At 47.6% G+C, this 17,759-nt stretch overlaps 1 protein-coding gene and 1 long non-coding RNA gene across 8 annotated transcripts in view; one reads left to right on the top strand and one right to left on the bottom strand.

The window, feature by feature from the left end:
• Positions 1-17,759, bottom strand: part of DCDC1 (doublecortin domain containing 1) — a 751,262-nt gene that overhangs the window by 204,858 nt on the left and 528,645 nt on the right. For all 6 annotated transcript variants that reach the window (XM_068260478.1, XM_068260480.1, XM_068260479.1 and 3 more), the window contains 2 exons: positions 7,894-8,012; positions 879-939 (listed from right to left, as the gene is read on the bottom strand). In XM_068260478.1, coding sequence (XP_068116579.1) covers positions 879-939; positions 7,894-8,012 — 180 coding nt within the window. The remainder of the gene's footprint in view (positions 1-878; positions 940-7,893; positions 8,013-17,759) is intronic.
• The window catches only part of LOC137538369 (uncharacterized), an 83,358-nt gene that overhangs the window by 29,568 nt on the left and 36,031 nt on the right, over positions 1-17,759 (top strand). The gene's annotated exons all lie outside the window — the stretch shown is intronic.

The following is a 17,759-nucleotide window of genomic DNA, read 5'->3' as shown; positions in this document are numbered from 1 at the left end:
AAGTCAAAATAACAATACACACATCTACTTACCTACCACATAGTCTACTTATCAATCTTTTTCTACTCGTCTGCATCCTGTTTGTCCACTATGACCAATGGAATTGTCAGTCCTACATTTTAGAAATGGTGACGACCCCGTAACAGCTTCCAGGTAAGCACACTGTTAGGCCTCTTGCACACTGCAAGCGATTCCGATTCAGAGTCCGCTTTTTAATCAGTTTTTACATTTGATTCAGATTCAGATTTGCAGTTTGCTCCCTGCACACTGCAAATCTGAATCTGAATCGGATGTAAATCAGATTAAAAAGCGGAATCTGAATCGGAATTGCTTGTAGTGTGCAAGAGGCCTAAAACTGTAATATTACCCATTTGAGCCATAGGGCAACATGGACATTACCTTGCACATCAGTTGTCCTTTCGGTTGTAACTGACAGAAACTGATAAATAACTGACAGCAACTGTTATATTTCAGTTCTCACAAAACCTTGCCAGAACTGAAAGAAATTATTGTTAGAAGAAAATAGTGAGCTTCTAAGAAGAACTGAGGGGGATGTAATTATGTAATATTCATTTGCAGGTACATCATGTGTTTAGTTTAAATAATTTCACTCAGTTCAGGTTCACTTTAAGTTGTGCCACAGTGTTGACATTACCAGTAATTCTGCCTAGGCTTTATTCATGCTTTCTCTTCATGAGACCCTTGGACTCATCTAATAGACTTGTTTGGCACTTGGAGACAATGCAAAGTAACAATTTGCAATGAGAATTGGAAACACCTACATCTGCAAGCAGCACAATACATGGGAAATGATACATCGCAAACACAGCAGTAATGATCTGTTCCTCAGGTGAGCTTGATGGAAATCACTGACATACCTTGGCATAGATTGAGCCCTTGTTACTAAAGCCCCATAACTGTCCACTTTCGTGTCTTCCCCTGAAATACAAATATCGGTGGTTGAGTTACTCAGCCTTCAAGGTAAGATTGACACATTGCAAGCTTGTCGTATACAAGGACATATTTATACAGAAGCCTGTTATGTCTCTCAAACGCATGACTTTTATGACAAGCTTTGTTTAGTTTACAGCCTGGGATTCCTAAAAACACAGAATCAGCACCATGGAGAGTGCATGACATCATTGTTTAAAGAGAGCCCGAGGTGGGTTTTAAGAATGCCATTAGGACACAGGGGCTGGTTCTGCATACAATGACACCCTGTGTTACTATACTGTGCCCCCCCAGCACTCTGCTGCCCCCCGTAAATAAAACCGCCAGATTTGCAACATGCAGCGTGCCGCTAGCAAGCTGTTTACCTCTGAGTGTTTGTCACCGCCGCTCCCCACCTCCTCTATAGCGCCGCTCCCTGCCTGCGTCCTTTCCCTCCCCGCTGATTGGAGGGAAGGGACGCAGGCGGGTAAACAGCCTGCTAGCGACACGCTGCATGTTGCTAGTACGGCGATTTTATTTATGAGGGACAGCAGAAGGCAGGGGGGGCTGGGGGGGCACAGTATAGTATCAGAGGCTGACCAAACACACAATTGGAGAACCTCCCTCCCAAACAGTTCTCTGCTGCTTTATAAAGCCTGCAGGCTGCTTATAAGCCAATGAGAAGTGCACACATAATACACCTAGCTTGCAGTGATAATCAAGCAAAAGCTGAGCAAGTCAGCCAATTAGTAGGAGAGGGCTTCAGTTGCATATAGACAATGGCTATATGACCAGCAGGGGGCACCAGCGTGCAGGATATTCCCTCTCATCTGCCCCCCTCCTAACTAAACTGCATGGGATACTACAATAATTAAAAACAATGGTGCATGAGCCAGCCTGGGGCCCCGGGAACTCTCACTGCCCGGGGCCCCAGAACCAGCATCTAACACCATATGTGAGCGCAGCCAAAACCTTGGAGCTGCCACCTCCAAGGCCTGTCTCCTACTGCTCTAAAACTTACCAAACACACAATTGGAGAACCTCCCTCCCAAACAGTTCTCTGCTGCTTTATAAAGCCTGCAGGCTGCTTATAAGCCAATGAGAAGTGCACACATAATACACCTAGCTTGCAGTGATAATCAAGCAAAAGCTGAGCAAGTCAGCCAATTAGTAGGAGAGGGCTTCAGTTGCATATAGACAATGGCTATATGACCAGCAGGGGGCACCAGCGTGCAGGATATTCCCTCTCATCTGCCCCCCTCCTAACTAAACTGCATGGGATACTACAATAATTAAAAACAATGGTGCATGAGCCAGCCTGGGGCCCCGGGAACAGCAGAGAACTGTTTGGGAAGGAGGTTCTCCAATTGTGTGTTTGGTAAGTTTTAGAGCAGTAGGAGACAGGCCTTGGAGGTGGCAGCTCCAAGGTTTTGGCTGCGCTCACATATGGTGTTAGATGCTGGTTCTGGGGCCCCGGGCAATGAGAGTTCCCGGGGCCCCAGGCTGGCTCATGCACCATTGTTTTTAATTATTGTAGTATCCCATGCAGTTTAGTTAGGAGGGGGGCAGATGAGAGGGAATATCCTGCACGCTGGTGCCCCCTGCTGGTCATATAGCCATTGTCTATATGCAACTGAAGCCCTCTCCTACTAATTGGCTGACTTGCTCAGCTTTTGCTTGATTATCACTGCAAGCTAGGTGTATTATGTGTGCACTTCTCATTGGCTTATAAGCAGCCTGCAGGCTTTATAAAGCAGCAGAGAACTGTTTGGGAGGGAGGTTCTCCAATTGTGTGTTTGGTAAGTTTTAGAGCAGTAGGAGACAGACCTTGGAGGTGGCAGCTCCAAGGTTTTGGCTGCGCTCACATATGGTGTTAGATGCTGGTTCTGGGGCCCCGGGCAGTGAGAGTTCCCGGGGCCCCAGGCTGGCTCATGCACCATTGTTTTTAATTATTGTAGTATCCCATGCAGTTTAGTTAGGAGGGGGGCAGATGAGAGGGAATATCCTGCACGCTGGTGCCCCCTGCTGGTCATATAGCCATTGTCTATATGCAACTGAAGCCCTCTCCTACTAATTGGCTGACTTGCTCAGCTTTTGCTTGATTATCACTGCAAGCTAGGTGTATTATGTGTGCACTTCTCATTGGCTTATAAGCAGCCTGCAGGCTTTATAAAGCAGCAGAGAACTGTTTGGGAGGGAGGTTCTCCAATTGTGTGTTTGGTAAGTTTTAGAGCAGTAGGAGACAGGCCTTGGAGGTGGCAGCTCCAAGGTTTTGGCTGCGCTCACATATGGTGTTAGATGCTGGTTCTGGGGCCCCGGGCAGTGAGAGTTCCCGGGGCCCCAGGCTGGCTCATGCACCATTGTTTTTAATTATAGTAGCAGAGGCTGGTCATTGTATGCAGAACCAGCCTCTGTGTCCTAATGGCATTCTTAAAACCTACCTCGGGTTCTCTTTAAAGGGTAATTCCACTTCTGTTAAAGTGGTATAAAACTCAGCATTTTCTCTTTGTTCTAATAGATTATTTACAGCATAAAATCTACTACCACAAAAAAAAAACACAGCACTTTCTTCTTCAGTGGAAAGCTCTTTAAGCTTCTGGCCACATCACAAGAGGTTTACATTATCTCTTGTATACATTCCAATGTTGCTATAATTAGTATACAGCCAGCAACCTGCTGAAACTGACTGCACGCATTGTAGAACCAGAGAGAGCTGAGAAGTGATCACTGGATACATTATAATATATAAATATAATATATAAATATAGCAGCTATGCAATAAAATGCAATGGCAGCTTTCAGAGCAGATAAACTGGACTTTGGGAAATTGTAATTTGTAAACAAACAATATTACCTGTGCACAAAAACAAATATACATTTTTATTTAATGTTTTGGAGTTTTACCCAACTTTAAACGATTCTCAGTGTTTTCAGCTTGGCTTTATACTGCAAAAATCTGTGACAAACAGTGATCACCACCATCTGTAATCTACCTCTATCCTTTTCATTCAAACTTCATGGCAAGACTGCAGATCACAGATATGTACTCAATAGTGGTAAGTCACATATATAGATTTACATTTTTTTTGTTTCTTTGAAATGGTTGTTCATAAGTAACAGTCATCTCCATACAGGCATGTGCACTCTGCTCTCTGCATGTATCTCATAATGAGTGGAGGGAATGAGGAACAGTATGAGAACTTCTGCTGTTAGGAATGCAACATTAATTATCTGAAAAAAGCCAATGTGGCTGTACCTAGCTATAGGCAAGGGGGAAACTAGAAATCACAAATCACTATTGCAAGCGGTAGTGCTTTGTGTAGGCGTTTTGTTGGCAATTTGTGCTGTGTTTTCCAGCGATTAAGGTAACTTATATACTATTCCAAAAGCAGGCACAGGTACAGTACAAAAATCGTAAAGATAAAATAGTTCACAAAATAGCTCCCTCTTGCTGAGCTTAAATACATTAACAGCTCGGCGTTCGGCGTGTCCACGCCGTTTGGTGCCGCCCATAGCGGACACGCCGAACGCCGAGCTGTTAATGCATTCAAGCTCAGCAAGAGGGAGCCCCGCAAATTTGCCTCCCTTGAAGCGCATTGTAGCGCGAAACGGCCGTCAGGCACCTTCCCCCAGCACACACCGCATCACCCCACTCCACCTTATGGTATGTGAACTATTTTATCTTTACTATTTTTGTACTGTACCTGTGCCTGCTTTTGGAATAAAGCACCTGCAGTGCCGATTGACCTCCTGTCTCTCCATTCCTTCAATATCTGCTCTTCATATATCTGAGCACGCAGCCTGCACCATAGCAGGAGAAGAGAGGGGGTGTGCATCCTGCCTATGTTCTTCCAGCGGCAGCTGTCCCTAAGCTGCAGTGCCAACTATTTTTTCTTCCCTTCTCCTTTTGCCAACTTATATACTATGTATTGGAGCTCAAATGCTCACAAAATGCTGCAAGTCCTGTGTTTACGCTCTGGTGAATGAACATTCCAGTTAGTACGCCCAGTTCTAAACATTCCAACTAGCTTGTTCCGAATCAAAATTCATTCCAACATTTTGGGATCAGGGATGATCAATGAGATGCAAATATTTCTGTGTTGATGCCAATTTTTATGCAAATGTATGCAGTTTCAAAATGGACCAATCAATATAAACCTAGGTTTAAATTGATTAGTCCATTGTAAAGCTGCATATATTTGCATAAAAATGTGCATAAAGTATTTGCATCTCTTTGATCTCCCCTACTAGGGATCACTTTCTCAAGAATTCCACTTAAAGGGGAACTGAAGTAAGAGGTATACGGAGGCTGCCATATTTATTTCCTTTTAATCAATACCAGTTGCCTGGCAGCCCTGCTGGTCTATTTCTCTGCAGTAGTATCTGAATAACACCAGAAACAAGCATGCAGCTAGTCTTGTCAGATCTGAGTTTAAAGTCTGAAACACCTGATCTACTGCATGCTTGTTCAGGGGCTATGGCTAATAGTATTAGAGGCAGAGGATCAGCAGGAGGGCCTAGCAACTGGTATTACTTAAAAGGAAATAAACATGGCAGCCTCCATATACCTCTCTCTTCAGTTCCCCTTTAATTAGTAATACACCTCACAAGGGCCAGTGAACGTACTCTTGGATGCTTATTCTGATGTTCAGAGAGATGCGGCAGTCCACAGTTTCTTTACATTACAGCCGTGATGCCAATCAAAATTCACAGCTGTACCAACATACTAACCAGAAGAAACGCAAAGCGCAATCCTATGCCTTAGTAGATTATATTAAAGCAAATATGAACTAAGAAAAAAAAAAAAAGGCCGGTAGTGGGAAGCCCCTAGATGCTCCAAATGTTTTTCTGATTCTCCATGACCCCTCTGCTGCTGACCGGGACCCTCGTCTTCACCACAGCTGCATTTCCTTTGGTCTATGAGTGGGGCTGCACAGCGCAGGCGCCAGTAGAGTTTGCGCCTGTGCAGTAGCATGGAGTCTCTCATGCTTGGAGAAAAAAGCCATGCACAAGCGCAGGAACGGAGGGGCGTATGAAGTTTCGGCTAACCTCTGGATTATTCACGGGCTTCACTGTACTGAGGTATCTAACTTTTTTTTTCTCAATTCAAGCACCCATTAAGAAGTTTGTTTTGCTGGTATTGCTTAAAGATAACCTTAAGTCAAAAAAAAAATGAGATGAACTCACCTGGGGCTTCCCTCAGCCCCCTGCAGCCGATCGGTGCCCTCGCGTTCCCAGCCTGTATATCGCCCCCTATGCTGCTATTGCGGCTCCTGGCCGCAATAGCAGCATAGGGGGCGATATACAGGCTGGGAACGCGAACAATCACTCGCGTTCCCATGCCTGTCGGCCGGTGACGGCGAAACCGGAAGTCGTCGCCGGCGGGTCCAGAGGCATCGGAGCGGAGCTGCGAGGGCACCGATCGGCTGCAGGGGGCTGAGGGAAGCCCCAGGTGAGTTCATCCCATTTTTTTTTATGCCTTTAGGTTCACTTTAAATAACTTTGCATTTATAAAAACACAGTCCATTCAGTTCATATTCATACAATGCAAGGGTTAATGGGAATTCTTATTTTAACTTCGTAACCAAGCAGCTCGGAGTGACCCAACCACAAGGAGAGTATAGGAGTTTAAAAGAGACCAAAAAGCCCTCCTACTAAAAGTAATGCTTTGTTTGCCCACAATGCACCACTACTGAATATGCAAATTATCTCTTTATGCCCCTGAAAGCCAGCTTAGCACCCAGAACTGCTGGTGTCTAACAAGCCTATAGCTATAGAGCCACATCAACCCCACATGCAGACAGCTTGTTTCGGACTTTTCGTCCTCATCAGTGCATCACATGGATTCCCATAGAGCCATATCAATCCCTGCCATGCACTGATGAGGACCAAAAGTCCAAAACAAGCTCTCTGCCTGTGGGTTTGATGTGGCTGTGTAAAGTTTAAAGCTATAGATTTGCTAGACACCAGCGGTTCTGGATGCTAGCCTGGCTTTCAGGGGCATAAAGAGATAATTTGCATATTCAGTAGCAGTGCATTGTGGGTAACCACAGATGCTCACTTAAAGCTGAATTATTGTAAATTTCTTCTGCTTTAAGAAGGCAAACCAACGTTAGCGTTATTTTAACTTGTTCAATTTGTTTTTATATGTGCATAAAACACAGTCATTCCACAGTGCAGTGCTTCTAAACTGCATTAAGTAGAATTGCTACGCAATAGTAGAGTATGCATGCAAAACATTACATTCAGTCAGATGTTAAGCATGTTATTCTGCTTGCATACATTCCACACCCCCCCCCCCCCCCCCCTACCCCAAGAGCTAGACATGATAAAGTTTGCAGCACATTAGGGCTAATGATTAGAAGGTTCTGTGATGCTAATTTCTTGTGCAACAAGGTGGGAGTTAATGACAAACGGTACCCCAAACAAAGTACCGCTGCCAAAGATGCAAAGAACTGTGAGTTGAGTGTACTATCAGTTTTAAAAATTCTTAGCTAACTGCAAACTGAAATGAAAAAAAAAATTACTCAACATTAGATTACGAAAAAAAGCTTGTGCAGCGCGGATCTATTTTATATGACAACTTTAAGGCCCCGTTTACACTTGGAAATTACATAACGCGTTCCAAATTGCCTAGTGATTGAAATCTTGCATTGAGATGTTTGCCGATTTTGCCACAATTGCGCTGTAGCGATTCTCATTCCAGTGGACGAGAACCGAATCGTAATCGCCTATAAAATGCTTCATGCAGAGCATTTTCAATCAGCGGAAATTGCAATCGTGCCGCAATTGCAGCAGTGAACGACATCCCATAGAATTACATGTGATACATGATACATACACTTTGATGATCGCAAAACGCCACCAGAAAGCACCCGAGTGTGAATAAGGCCTACATGACATTTCCCTTTATTGCATGTGTTGGAACATGTGTCATAATGCTGGCAGGTTGTGCAGCCTTACCTCTTCTGTAGCGTCAGGCTGTACCCTTCCACCGTGGTACCTTCTTTAGTGCTCATCATAACAGGCTGCCCGACGGCCAGGCAGATCCGTGGCATTGCTTTACTCAGGATCATGCCAGCCTAGCAGAAAGACATTAAATATGTGTAAAGCACCAGAAAATGAAACATTCCGTCCTAATAAAGAGGTCATCATAGCTGAATAATCAAACCTATTAAAAGCTAAACACTATCCACAAGTTAGCGGCCGATCCCTGTTTCCTAGCAGAGATCCTTTTTACAGCCGCGGCCGCATTTCACGGTTCACGGCGCTGCGAAGAAGACCTCTGGTATTTCCATCCTGGCCCTATCCTGGATGTGTCGCACAGGGTAATGATGCAGGTTCCATAACGTGTCACTTGCTGTACTCCAAACACCTCATTTTCTTTCCGACACGTACATTCTGATGAAAGGCTGCTGAACCGGAAAGATTACCGGAACTCTGCCGCCTTGAAGATAATTAATAAAAATTATACATATGTTTCTCGCCGAGCCCTGCCTGTAAAGTTGGTACAAAGGTTAAGAGGATTTGCCGATGTGGGTAGGTCACCCCTTCTGCAATGTGGCAGTTATTAATTTTAATATTACATAATGCATGCATTGCACCAGTCTGCATGTAAAGTGTAAAATAATCACCATCATTTGCTGCCTGGGAGCAACAGGGGCAAAAGGGGACAAATAAACTCAACTAAACACAAAAGTTTTCATCAAGAAGGAGGTTAGAGCTCAGATTCTGAAGCTTTTATGCTTAGCAAAGAAACAGATATTTAAAGCAGATCTCTAGTTTTTCTGTTTCGAAGGCAGATGTTTTCTCTATACCTCAAAGCTCCAACACAATACTCAGACAAAGCTTTAGTGCTACCCAGGGCCGGCGCTACCATAGAGACAAAGTGGACAACCCCCCCAGGCCCCATAGCCTGTAGGGAACCCCAAGGTGTCTCCCACCATTTTAAGGCCTAGTTCACATTAAAAAACATCAGCGCAATCGCTTTTTGTGAGCGCTTTTCTCTGCGCTTTCAGAGCGATTTGTGCTTTGTTAAGCGCTTTTCTAAGCGCTTTTGTCCCTATACCTTATATTGAAGGGCAAACACTCAGGAAATGGTGCAGGACCCACGTTTGTGCTCGGAAAGAAAGCTCACCCCTCATGTGAGAACACTCACATAAAGCAACATTGCATAATCGCTTTTATGGGGATTTTAGAATTCACTAATTGTTGCTCCCCGGGGCCTCTGCAGAGTCTTTGGCAGAGTAGTGTCTCACTTGGGCTGGCAGGTAGTTGAGATGCTACACTGCTAAAGACTCTGCCGGGGCCCCAGGGATCACCGTTAAGTCATGAGGATATTGGGAAGGAGGGTCATCAGGCGGCTCAGGAGCCCAGGAGCTGCAACAAAGGGCCACTAATGCCACTTTTTGGTAGGAGGGTGTCTGGATTAATTTTTTTCCCTTGGACTACCTGCTGGTCCAATAGCGATCATGCATGTATGCGTGAATTTGGTGTAGGTGGACTGGATGTCAGTGCCAGGGATTGCTGCTGAGTTCCTAACCTGGCTATGCAACACAGTTTCCGTCCGTTGTTTTGACACTTATCCCTCCTGTTGTGCACCTAAACCTATCCCCTGTCTAATGTGTAACCTTAATCTCTCATTCCTAATGAAACATCCCTTTCCTGACATCTAACCTTAACCTCTACCCCTTGATAAAAACTCTCTTTCTGACAATAACCTTAAAGCCTAAGGCCAGGCAAGTAAGAAAAACATCTATACACACGTTGACAGGTCCCTTATCTAATGTTATGTAACAACAGTAAATCCTCAAAATCTGACACCTCTATTGTATACATTCAGCAGCCTTTACCGGTAATTACCAGAGGTTATCAACAGGTAAGGTACCCATGCATAGTACAAGTTTTTCATTTTTTTAGATAATTTCATATGATTATTCAGTTAGATCGAATATAAAGATTTTTCCAACATGTCTGATCAGATTTTTATTTTAAAAAAATGGGATAATCATTTTTCTTGATCGGAAAAAAAAAATATATATTTTTTTTTACTTTCCTTCAATTTGATCGTTTTGGTTGAATAAACTGGAAAATCAAACAATTGATTGTACCATGTATGAGCACCATAACATAGATTAAGAAAGCCTTATTTAGAATTTAGAAGTTATAAATCTAACAATATTTACCAATTTTGACAACAAATGAACATCATTTTATCTAGAATCAGCCAGGACTTCCCTTCCTGATGCTTAATCATCTCTTCCTGACGCCTTATCCAAACTGATCCTAACCACTTACATCAACTTTTCTTATCTAAGCCTAACCCTACTCTCAGGGTGGCCATCAGGGGCGTCGCTAGCCCTATTTTGGGGGGGCACGTGCCCCCAATCTGTCCTGGGGTGCCACGGATCTCCGCCCGCCGCTCACCCCCTCTGTCAGCGCAGCCGCCACCACCGCCGCGTCACACTCAGTCAGACCTCAGCATCAGGCGGCGAGCCGGCGACCAATCGTGCGGGCGCTAGGACCCAGCGCCCGCACTGATATCCGGAAGTGACATCACTTCCGCATATCGAGCGGGTGCGTCCAGTGTCCACTGGTACTGGTCGGGTCGCCGCTGATCATGAGGTCTGCTGCAAGGTAGGGGAAGCGGCGGCTAGAGGGGGGCCCGGCCTTCCCTGTCACTCACTCCCTAAAGGGGCTCCCTGGCACTCACTCACTACCTAAAGGGCCTCCCTGGCACTCACTCACTCCCTAAAGGGGCTCCCTGGCACTCACTCACTCCCTAAAGGGGCTCCCTGGCACTCACTCACTACCTAAAGGGCCTCCCTGGCACTCACTCACTCCCTCCCTAAAGGGGCTCCCTGGCACTCACTCACTGCCTAAAGGGCCTCCCTGGCACTCACTCACTCCCTCACTAAAGGGGCTCCCTGTCACTCACTCATTTCCTAAAGGGGCTCCCTGGCACTCACTCACTTCCCAAAGGGGCTCCCTGTCACTCACTCACTACCTAAAGGGGCTCCCTGGCACTCACTCACTCTCTAAAGGGGCTCCCTGTCACTCACTCACTACCTAAAGGGGCTCCCTGGCACTCACTCCCTACCTAAAGGGGCTCCCTGTCACTCACTCACATCCTAAAGGGGCTCCCTGGCACTCACTCACTGCCTAAAGGGGCTCCCTGGCACTCACTCACTTCCTAAAGGGGCTCCCTGTCACTCACTCACTACCTAAAGGGGCTCCCTGGCACTCACTCACTCCCTAAAGGGGCTCCCTGTCATTCACTCACTGCCTAAAGGGGCTCCCTGGCACTCACTCACTACCTAAAGGGGCTCCCTGTCACTCACTCACTACCTAAAGGGCCTCCCTGGCACTCACTCACTCCCTAAAGGGGCTCCCTGGCACTCACTCACTCAGACCCTAAAGGGGCTCCCTGGCACTCACTCACTACCTAAAGGGCCTCCCTGGCACTCACTCACTCCCTCCCTAAAGGGGCTCCCTGTCACTCACTCAATTCCTAAAGGGGCTCCCTGGCACTCACTCACTTCCTAAAGGGGCTCCCTGGCACTCACTGACTTCCTAAAGGGGCTCCCTGTCACTCACTCACTACCTAAAGGGGCTCCCTGGCACTCACTCCCTAAAGGGGCTCCCTGTCACTCACTCACTGCCTAAAGGGGCTCCCTGGCACTCACTCACTACCTAAAGGGCCTCCCTGTCACTCACTCACTCACTCCCTAAAGGGCCTCCCTGTCACTCACTCACTACCTAAAGGGCCTCCCTGTCACTCACTCACTCCCTAAAGGGGCTCCCTGTCACTCACTCACTGCCTAAAGGGGCTCCCTGTCACCCACTCACTCCCTAAAGGGGCTCCCTGTCACTCACTCTCTCTCTCACTCACTCACTCACTCACTCACTCACTCACTCACTCCCTAAAGGGGCTCCCTGGCACTCACTCACTCCCTAAAGGGCCTCCCTGGCACTCACTCACTTCCTAAAGGGGCTCCCTGGCACTCACTCACTCCCTAAAGGGGCTCCCTGGCACTCACTCACTCCCTAAAGGGGCTCCCTGGCACTTACTCCCTAAAGGGGCTCCCTGGCACTCACTCACTCCCTAAAGGGCCTCCCTGTCACTCACTCACTCCCTAAAGGGGCTCCCTGTCACTCACTCACTGCCTAAAGGGGCTCCCTGTCACCCACTCACTCCCTAAAGGGGCTCCCTGGCACTCACTCACTGCCTAAAGGGGCTGCCTGGCACTCACTCACTGCCTAAAGGGGCTCCCTGGCGCTCACTCACTGCCTAAAGGGGCTCCCTGGCACTCACTCACTGCCTAAAGGGGCTCCCTGGCACTCACTACCTAAAGGGGCTCCCAGGCACTCACTTACTCCCTAAAGGGGCTCCCTGGCACTCACTCACTCACTCCCTAAAGGGGCTCCCTGGCACTCACTCACTCCCTAAAGGGGCTCCCTGGCACTCACTCCCTAAAGGGGCTCCCTGGCACTCACTCACTCCCTAAAGGGGCTCCCTGTCACTCACTCACTCACTCACTCCCTAAAGGGGCTCCATGTCACTCACTCACTCCCTAAAGGGGCTCCCTGTCACTCACTCACTCCCTAAAGGGGCTCCCTGGCACTCACTCACTACCTAAAGGGCCTCCCTGGCACTCACTCACTCCCTAAAGGGGCTCCCTGGCACTCACTCACTCCCTAAAGGGGCTCCCTGGCACTCACTCACTCCCTAAAGGGCCTCCCTGTCACTCACTCACTACCTAAAGGGCCTTCCTGTCACTCACTCACTCCCTAAAGGGGCTCCCTGTCACCCACTCACTGCCTAAAGGGGCTCCCTGTCACCCACTCACCCCCTAAAGGGGCTCCCTGGCACTCACTCACTGCCTAAAGGGGCTCCCTGGCACTCACTCACTGCCTAAAGGGGCTCCCTGGCACTCACTCACTGCCTAAAGGGGCTCCCTGGCACTCACTCACTACCTAAAGAGGCTCCCTGGCACTCACTCACTCCCTAAAGGGGCTCCCTGACACTCACTCAGTGCCTAAAGGGGCTGCCTGGCACTCACTCCCTAAAGGGGCTCCCTGACACTCACTCAGTGCCTAAAGGGGCTGCCTGGCACTCACTCACTGCCTAAAGGGGCTCCCTGGCACTCACTCACTGCCTAAAGGGGCTCCCTGGCACTTACTCACTGCCTAAAGGGGCTCCCTGGCACTCACTCCCTAAAGGGGCTCCCTGGCACTCACTCACCCCCTAAAGGGGCTCCCTGGCACTCACTCACTCCCTAAAGGGGCTCCCTGGCACTCACTCACTGCCTGAAGGAGCTCCCTGGCACTCACTCACTGCCTGAAGGGGCTCCCTGGCACTCACTCACTGCCTAAAGGGGCTCCCTGGCACTCACTCACTACCTAAAGGGGCTCCCCGACACTCACTCACTACCTAAAGGGGCTCCCTGTCACTCACTATCGGGGTTCCTGTCACTCACTACCTAACTGGAGGCGCCTGTCACTCACTAGCTAACCTGGGGGTCCCTTTCACTCACTACCTAACTTGGGGGGCTACCATATTAAGGGGGCATTCTGCCTATTTATGTGAAATGCTGTCTATGTATGTGCCTCATGACTGCTGAATTTGTCTTGTTGGGAGCCTTATGATTTGTTGGGGGCTTAAAGATTTCTGAATTTGTCTTGTTGGGGGCCTCATGATTTGTTGGGGGCCTCATGATTGCTGAATTTGTCTTGTTGGGGGCCTCATGATTTGTTGGGGGCCTCATGATTGCTGAATTTGTCTTGTTGGGGGCCTCATGATTTGTTGGAGGCCTCATGATTGCTGAATTTGTCTTGTTGGGGGTCTCATGATTTGTTGGGGGCCTCATGATTGCTGAATTTGTCTTGTTGGGGGTCACATGATTGCTAACTGCGAGACTATGGGAAAAGCTGAATCCTTATCATATGAGACAATAGCATTAAACCTACTTTTTTAGCTTTTTAAAACAGAAAATAAAACTGGGAGGTTCTAAAAAATTGAATACATTTTTCAGGAGTAGGATGGATGAAATTGTTTATCTTCACAGTTCAACTTGGATTTTCCATAATGTTCATGTATGAGTTAAAACGTTTGTACAGTATTTAGTTTAAATTGCTGTTGCAACTTTGCGATAGATAAGTGACTTTTGGGTTGCAGTTTGGGCACTCGGCCTCCAAAAGGTTCGCCACCACTGTCATAATCTAATGTCTCACCATTGCTAGGTTCATGTAAATTTGTCTCCACCCGTTACCACACCTATATTCTGGTCCATGGCCCACCCATTTTTCGGTGCGGTGCGATAAGCACGCCGCACAACGTGATCCTCATATTTTTGGCACGCTAGCTGCAGTGTGCTGAATTCTGCTGCCTACAGTATGTACAGTATACGCTGTTCTCTAGTGCCTGCACTGTGTGCTGATTTACCTCCAGTGTGTACAGTGTAAGGTGTTACTCTGTGCCTTTACTGATTGTAAACCAGCTATATTGTATGCTGATCCCTGCTACTTTCAGTATGTACAGTATTAGCTGTAAAGCCTGGTACACACATACAATTTTGATTAGCCAATTTTAGCTCTGTTCATAAAATTCATTGTCTGTTGGCCCACTTACTGCACGGGGGTGGTAAAATTGGGGGTCAGTGATTGACCAATCAAAATTGTATGTGCGTATACATCTTTGATCTATGCCTATACTGATTGTAAATTATCTAAATAAAGGACAGGGGGCTCCATCCAATATTTCGATGGGCAGGCCCATTATCTGCAGCTTACACTGCTGCTAAGTTCATGTACATTTGGCCCCACCCATGGCCACGCCCACTCACCTCATGGCCATGCCCATTTTTGCCGCGGCGCGCGCCTCCCCGCCTGGTGCCCACAGGTGCCCCCGATCTCCAAGGACCCTAGAAACGCCCCTGGTGGTCATACACTCGCTAGATTAGCAGCAGATAGTATATCAGATAGATTTATGATCTATCTGATGTGTTTAGGAACATTTTTTTACTAGGAACAGATTTCCAATAGATTTCAGTATGAAATCTATTGAAAATCGATCTGATGGCATTTTTTTGCCATCAGATTTCCATTAGGTCCAATGCAAAATGATAAGCAATCTCAACAGATCGATTGAAATCGGCCGCAAATCGATCGGCCGGTCAATCGATTTGCGATCGATCGTTCGGCCGCTAATCGGCTCAGTGTATGGGCACCTTTACCCTCTTCATCTGCTCTTAACTGATACTACTCTTTATTTTGCCCGTTTAGGCTTCAGTGCCCAGTGTCCAGTCTCCCACCCTCCAATTAAGTCTTCTTAGATGAACGCCATCTGCCCACTGCCTGAAAACCACAGACCACTGCGGTATTACCAAAGACTACATATACAGCCTCATCCTATCTATGCTCTCAGTCCCCTTTTCTAGGAATTCAAAGATGGGGATGCACTACAACGACAGTAGTACAATAATATGCCACAGGAGTGTTGGCGATTATTTCTTATTCCAGGCATTCAGGCAGGATTTTGAATCTGCTGCAGCACATACAGTATAAGCTGACCTTTGTGTGGTGTGAAAGTTGCCACTGGTTTGCTCACAAAATGTAATTGAAAATCTGACCCTGAGGCAAAGGGGGCAATTGCCCCTGACCACTCCAGCCCCCCCCCCCCCCTCCACCGGACCCCCCAGGTGATCTCCCGCTGACTCCTCCCCGTGGCCTCCCGTGTTCCATAGCTGAGCTGCCTTGTAATAACTCACCTTCATGGCTGAAGGCGGAGATCGGAACGGAGCAGCTGCCGGGACAGGTGAGTTATTACAAGGCAGCTCAGCTGTGGAACATGTGGGGGCCACAGGGAGCAGTCAGCGGGAGACCACCTGGGGGGACCAGCAGTGCAGGTGCCCCAGGGGCTGACTTTGCTTGGGAGGTAGGGGGCCCTAAGTTACTTTTGCCCCAGGGCCACCTGTGTGGCTTACACTGGCCCTGCTTGTTCATCCCTATTTCCAAGATCATTTCTCATATGGACCAGGTTGGAACCAGTGAGAATTATATATCTGTACATAGATCCTCTAACTTCCACTGACTTTTCTTTGTAGAAGAGCAAAACTGAAGCAAAATGTCAGCGGAGGTCACCTGCTCCTTTCCTTCTCCCACCTCCATAGAAATTGACTTTACACAGAGATTTCTCAAAAAGAGATTGTTATATAGTTACATTGTGCTTTCTATGTCTTAGTACAACAGCCTGCAGGGCCATTTCTAATCACTTTGGTGCCAAAGCACAAACCGCTAGTCTCTCGTTCCCCTAATTATCTCTCTAGTGTACTCGTACTGCTCCCAGTAATACCCCTGATGTAAATACAGTGCTGTGTAAAAGTAAACAATCTGCCCCCCTCCTTCTTATGTCTTGCCTGTTCATCACATTTGAATGTTTCAGATCATCTAACACTTAACAATTGAAAACGTACCCAAAGTTGATGAAAAAGAACTATCAAATTTATTTTGAGTATTTTCTTACTTACTGGTCACTTAAAAGCCAGTTATGAAAATATGACCTAGGAGAAAACTCAGGAGAAAAAGTGAATTGCATATGGGCCTATATCTTTTATAAAAAGATCGAAGGAAGTCTTTATTTTTTTCCATACCCCTGACAAGCTGAGCAAAATATTTCCTGGTACCCCTTCAGCCTGTTGGAGGTGCTAAGCAGACAGAGGTACCCTTCTTCACATATTCTGGGCCTGCCCAATCCTATCCACTTTTTGGGGAATGGTAAAGCAATTATTGCCCACCCTCACCATAGTCCCTAGTGAGTGACACTCTTCAGTGAAAAATATAAGCAATTGGATTTAACCACTTGCCGACCGCGCACTCATACCGTGCGTCGGCAAAGTGGCAGCTGCAGGACCAGCGACACAGTATTGCGTCGCCAGCTGCAGGCTGATTAATCAGGAAGCAGCCGCTCGCGCGAGCGGCTGCTTCCTGTCAATTCACAGCGAGGGGCTCCGTGAATAGCCTGCGGGCCGCCGATCGCGGCTCGCAGGTTAAATGTAAACACAAGCGGAAATAATCCGCTTTGTTTACATTGTACGGCGCTGCTGCGCAGCAGCGCCGCAAGGCCGATCGGCGATCCCCGGCCAATCAGCGGCCGGGGATCACCGCCATGTGACAGGGGACAGCCTGTCACTGGCTGCACAGGACGGATAGCGTCCTGTGCAGCCCCGATCACCGGGGATGAGCAGATAGGAGAGGGAAGGGGGAATTTCGCCGCGGAGGGGGGCTTTGAGGTGCCCCCCCCGCAACATGCCAGACAGGAGGAGCGATCAGACCCCCCCTGCACATCATCCCCATAGCCATAGGGGCGAAAAAAGGGGGGCGATCTGATCGCTCTGCGTGCCAGCTGATCTGTGCTGGGGGCTGCAGAGCCCACCCAGCACAGATCACAAAAAATAACGCTGGTCCTTAAGGGGGGGGGTAAAGGGTGGGTCCTCAAGTGGTTAAAGGATAACTGTAAGTGAGATGAACAGGGAGGCTGCCATATTTATTTCCTATTCAACAATACCAGTTGCCTGGTAGTCCGACTGATCTATTTGGCTGCAGAAGTGTCTGAATAACACCAGAAACAAGCATGCAGCTAATCTTGACAATAATGTCAGAAACCCCTTATCTGCTGCATGCTTGTTCAGGGTATATGGCTGAAAGCATTAGAGGCAAAGGATTAGCAGGACAGCCAGGCAACTGGTATTGCTAAAAAATAAAATACATATGGCAGCCTCCATATCACTCATGCTTCAGTTGTCCATTAAGACGGTTATCCCATGAGCAGC

The sequence above is a fragment of the Hyperolius riggenbachi genome, chromosome 11 (assembly GCF_040937935.1).
Source record: "Hyperolius riggenbachi isolate aHypRig1 chromosome 11, aHypRig1.pri, whole genome shotgun sequence".
Classification (NCBI taxonomy): domain Eukaryota; kingdom Metazoa; phylum Chordata; class Amphibia; order Anura; family Hyperoliidae; genus Hyperolius; species Hyperolius riggenbachi.
This window is presented reverse-complemented; position numbering and strand designations above follow the sequence as displayed.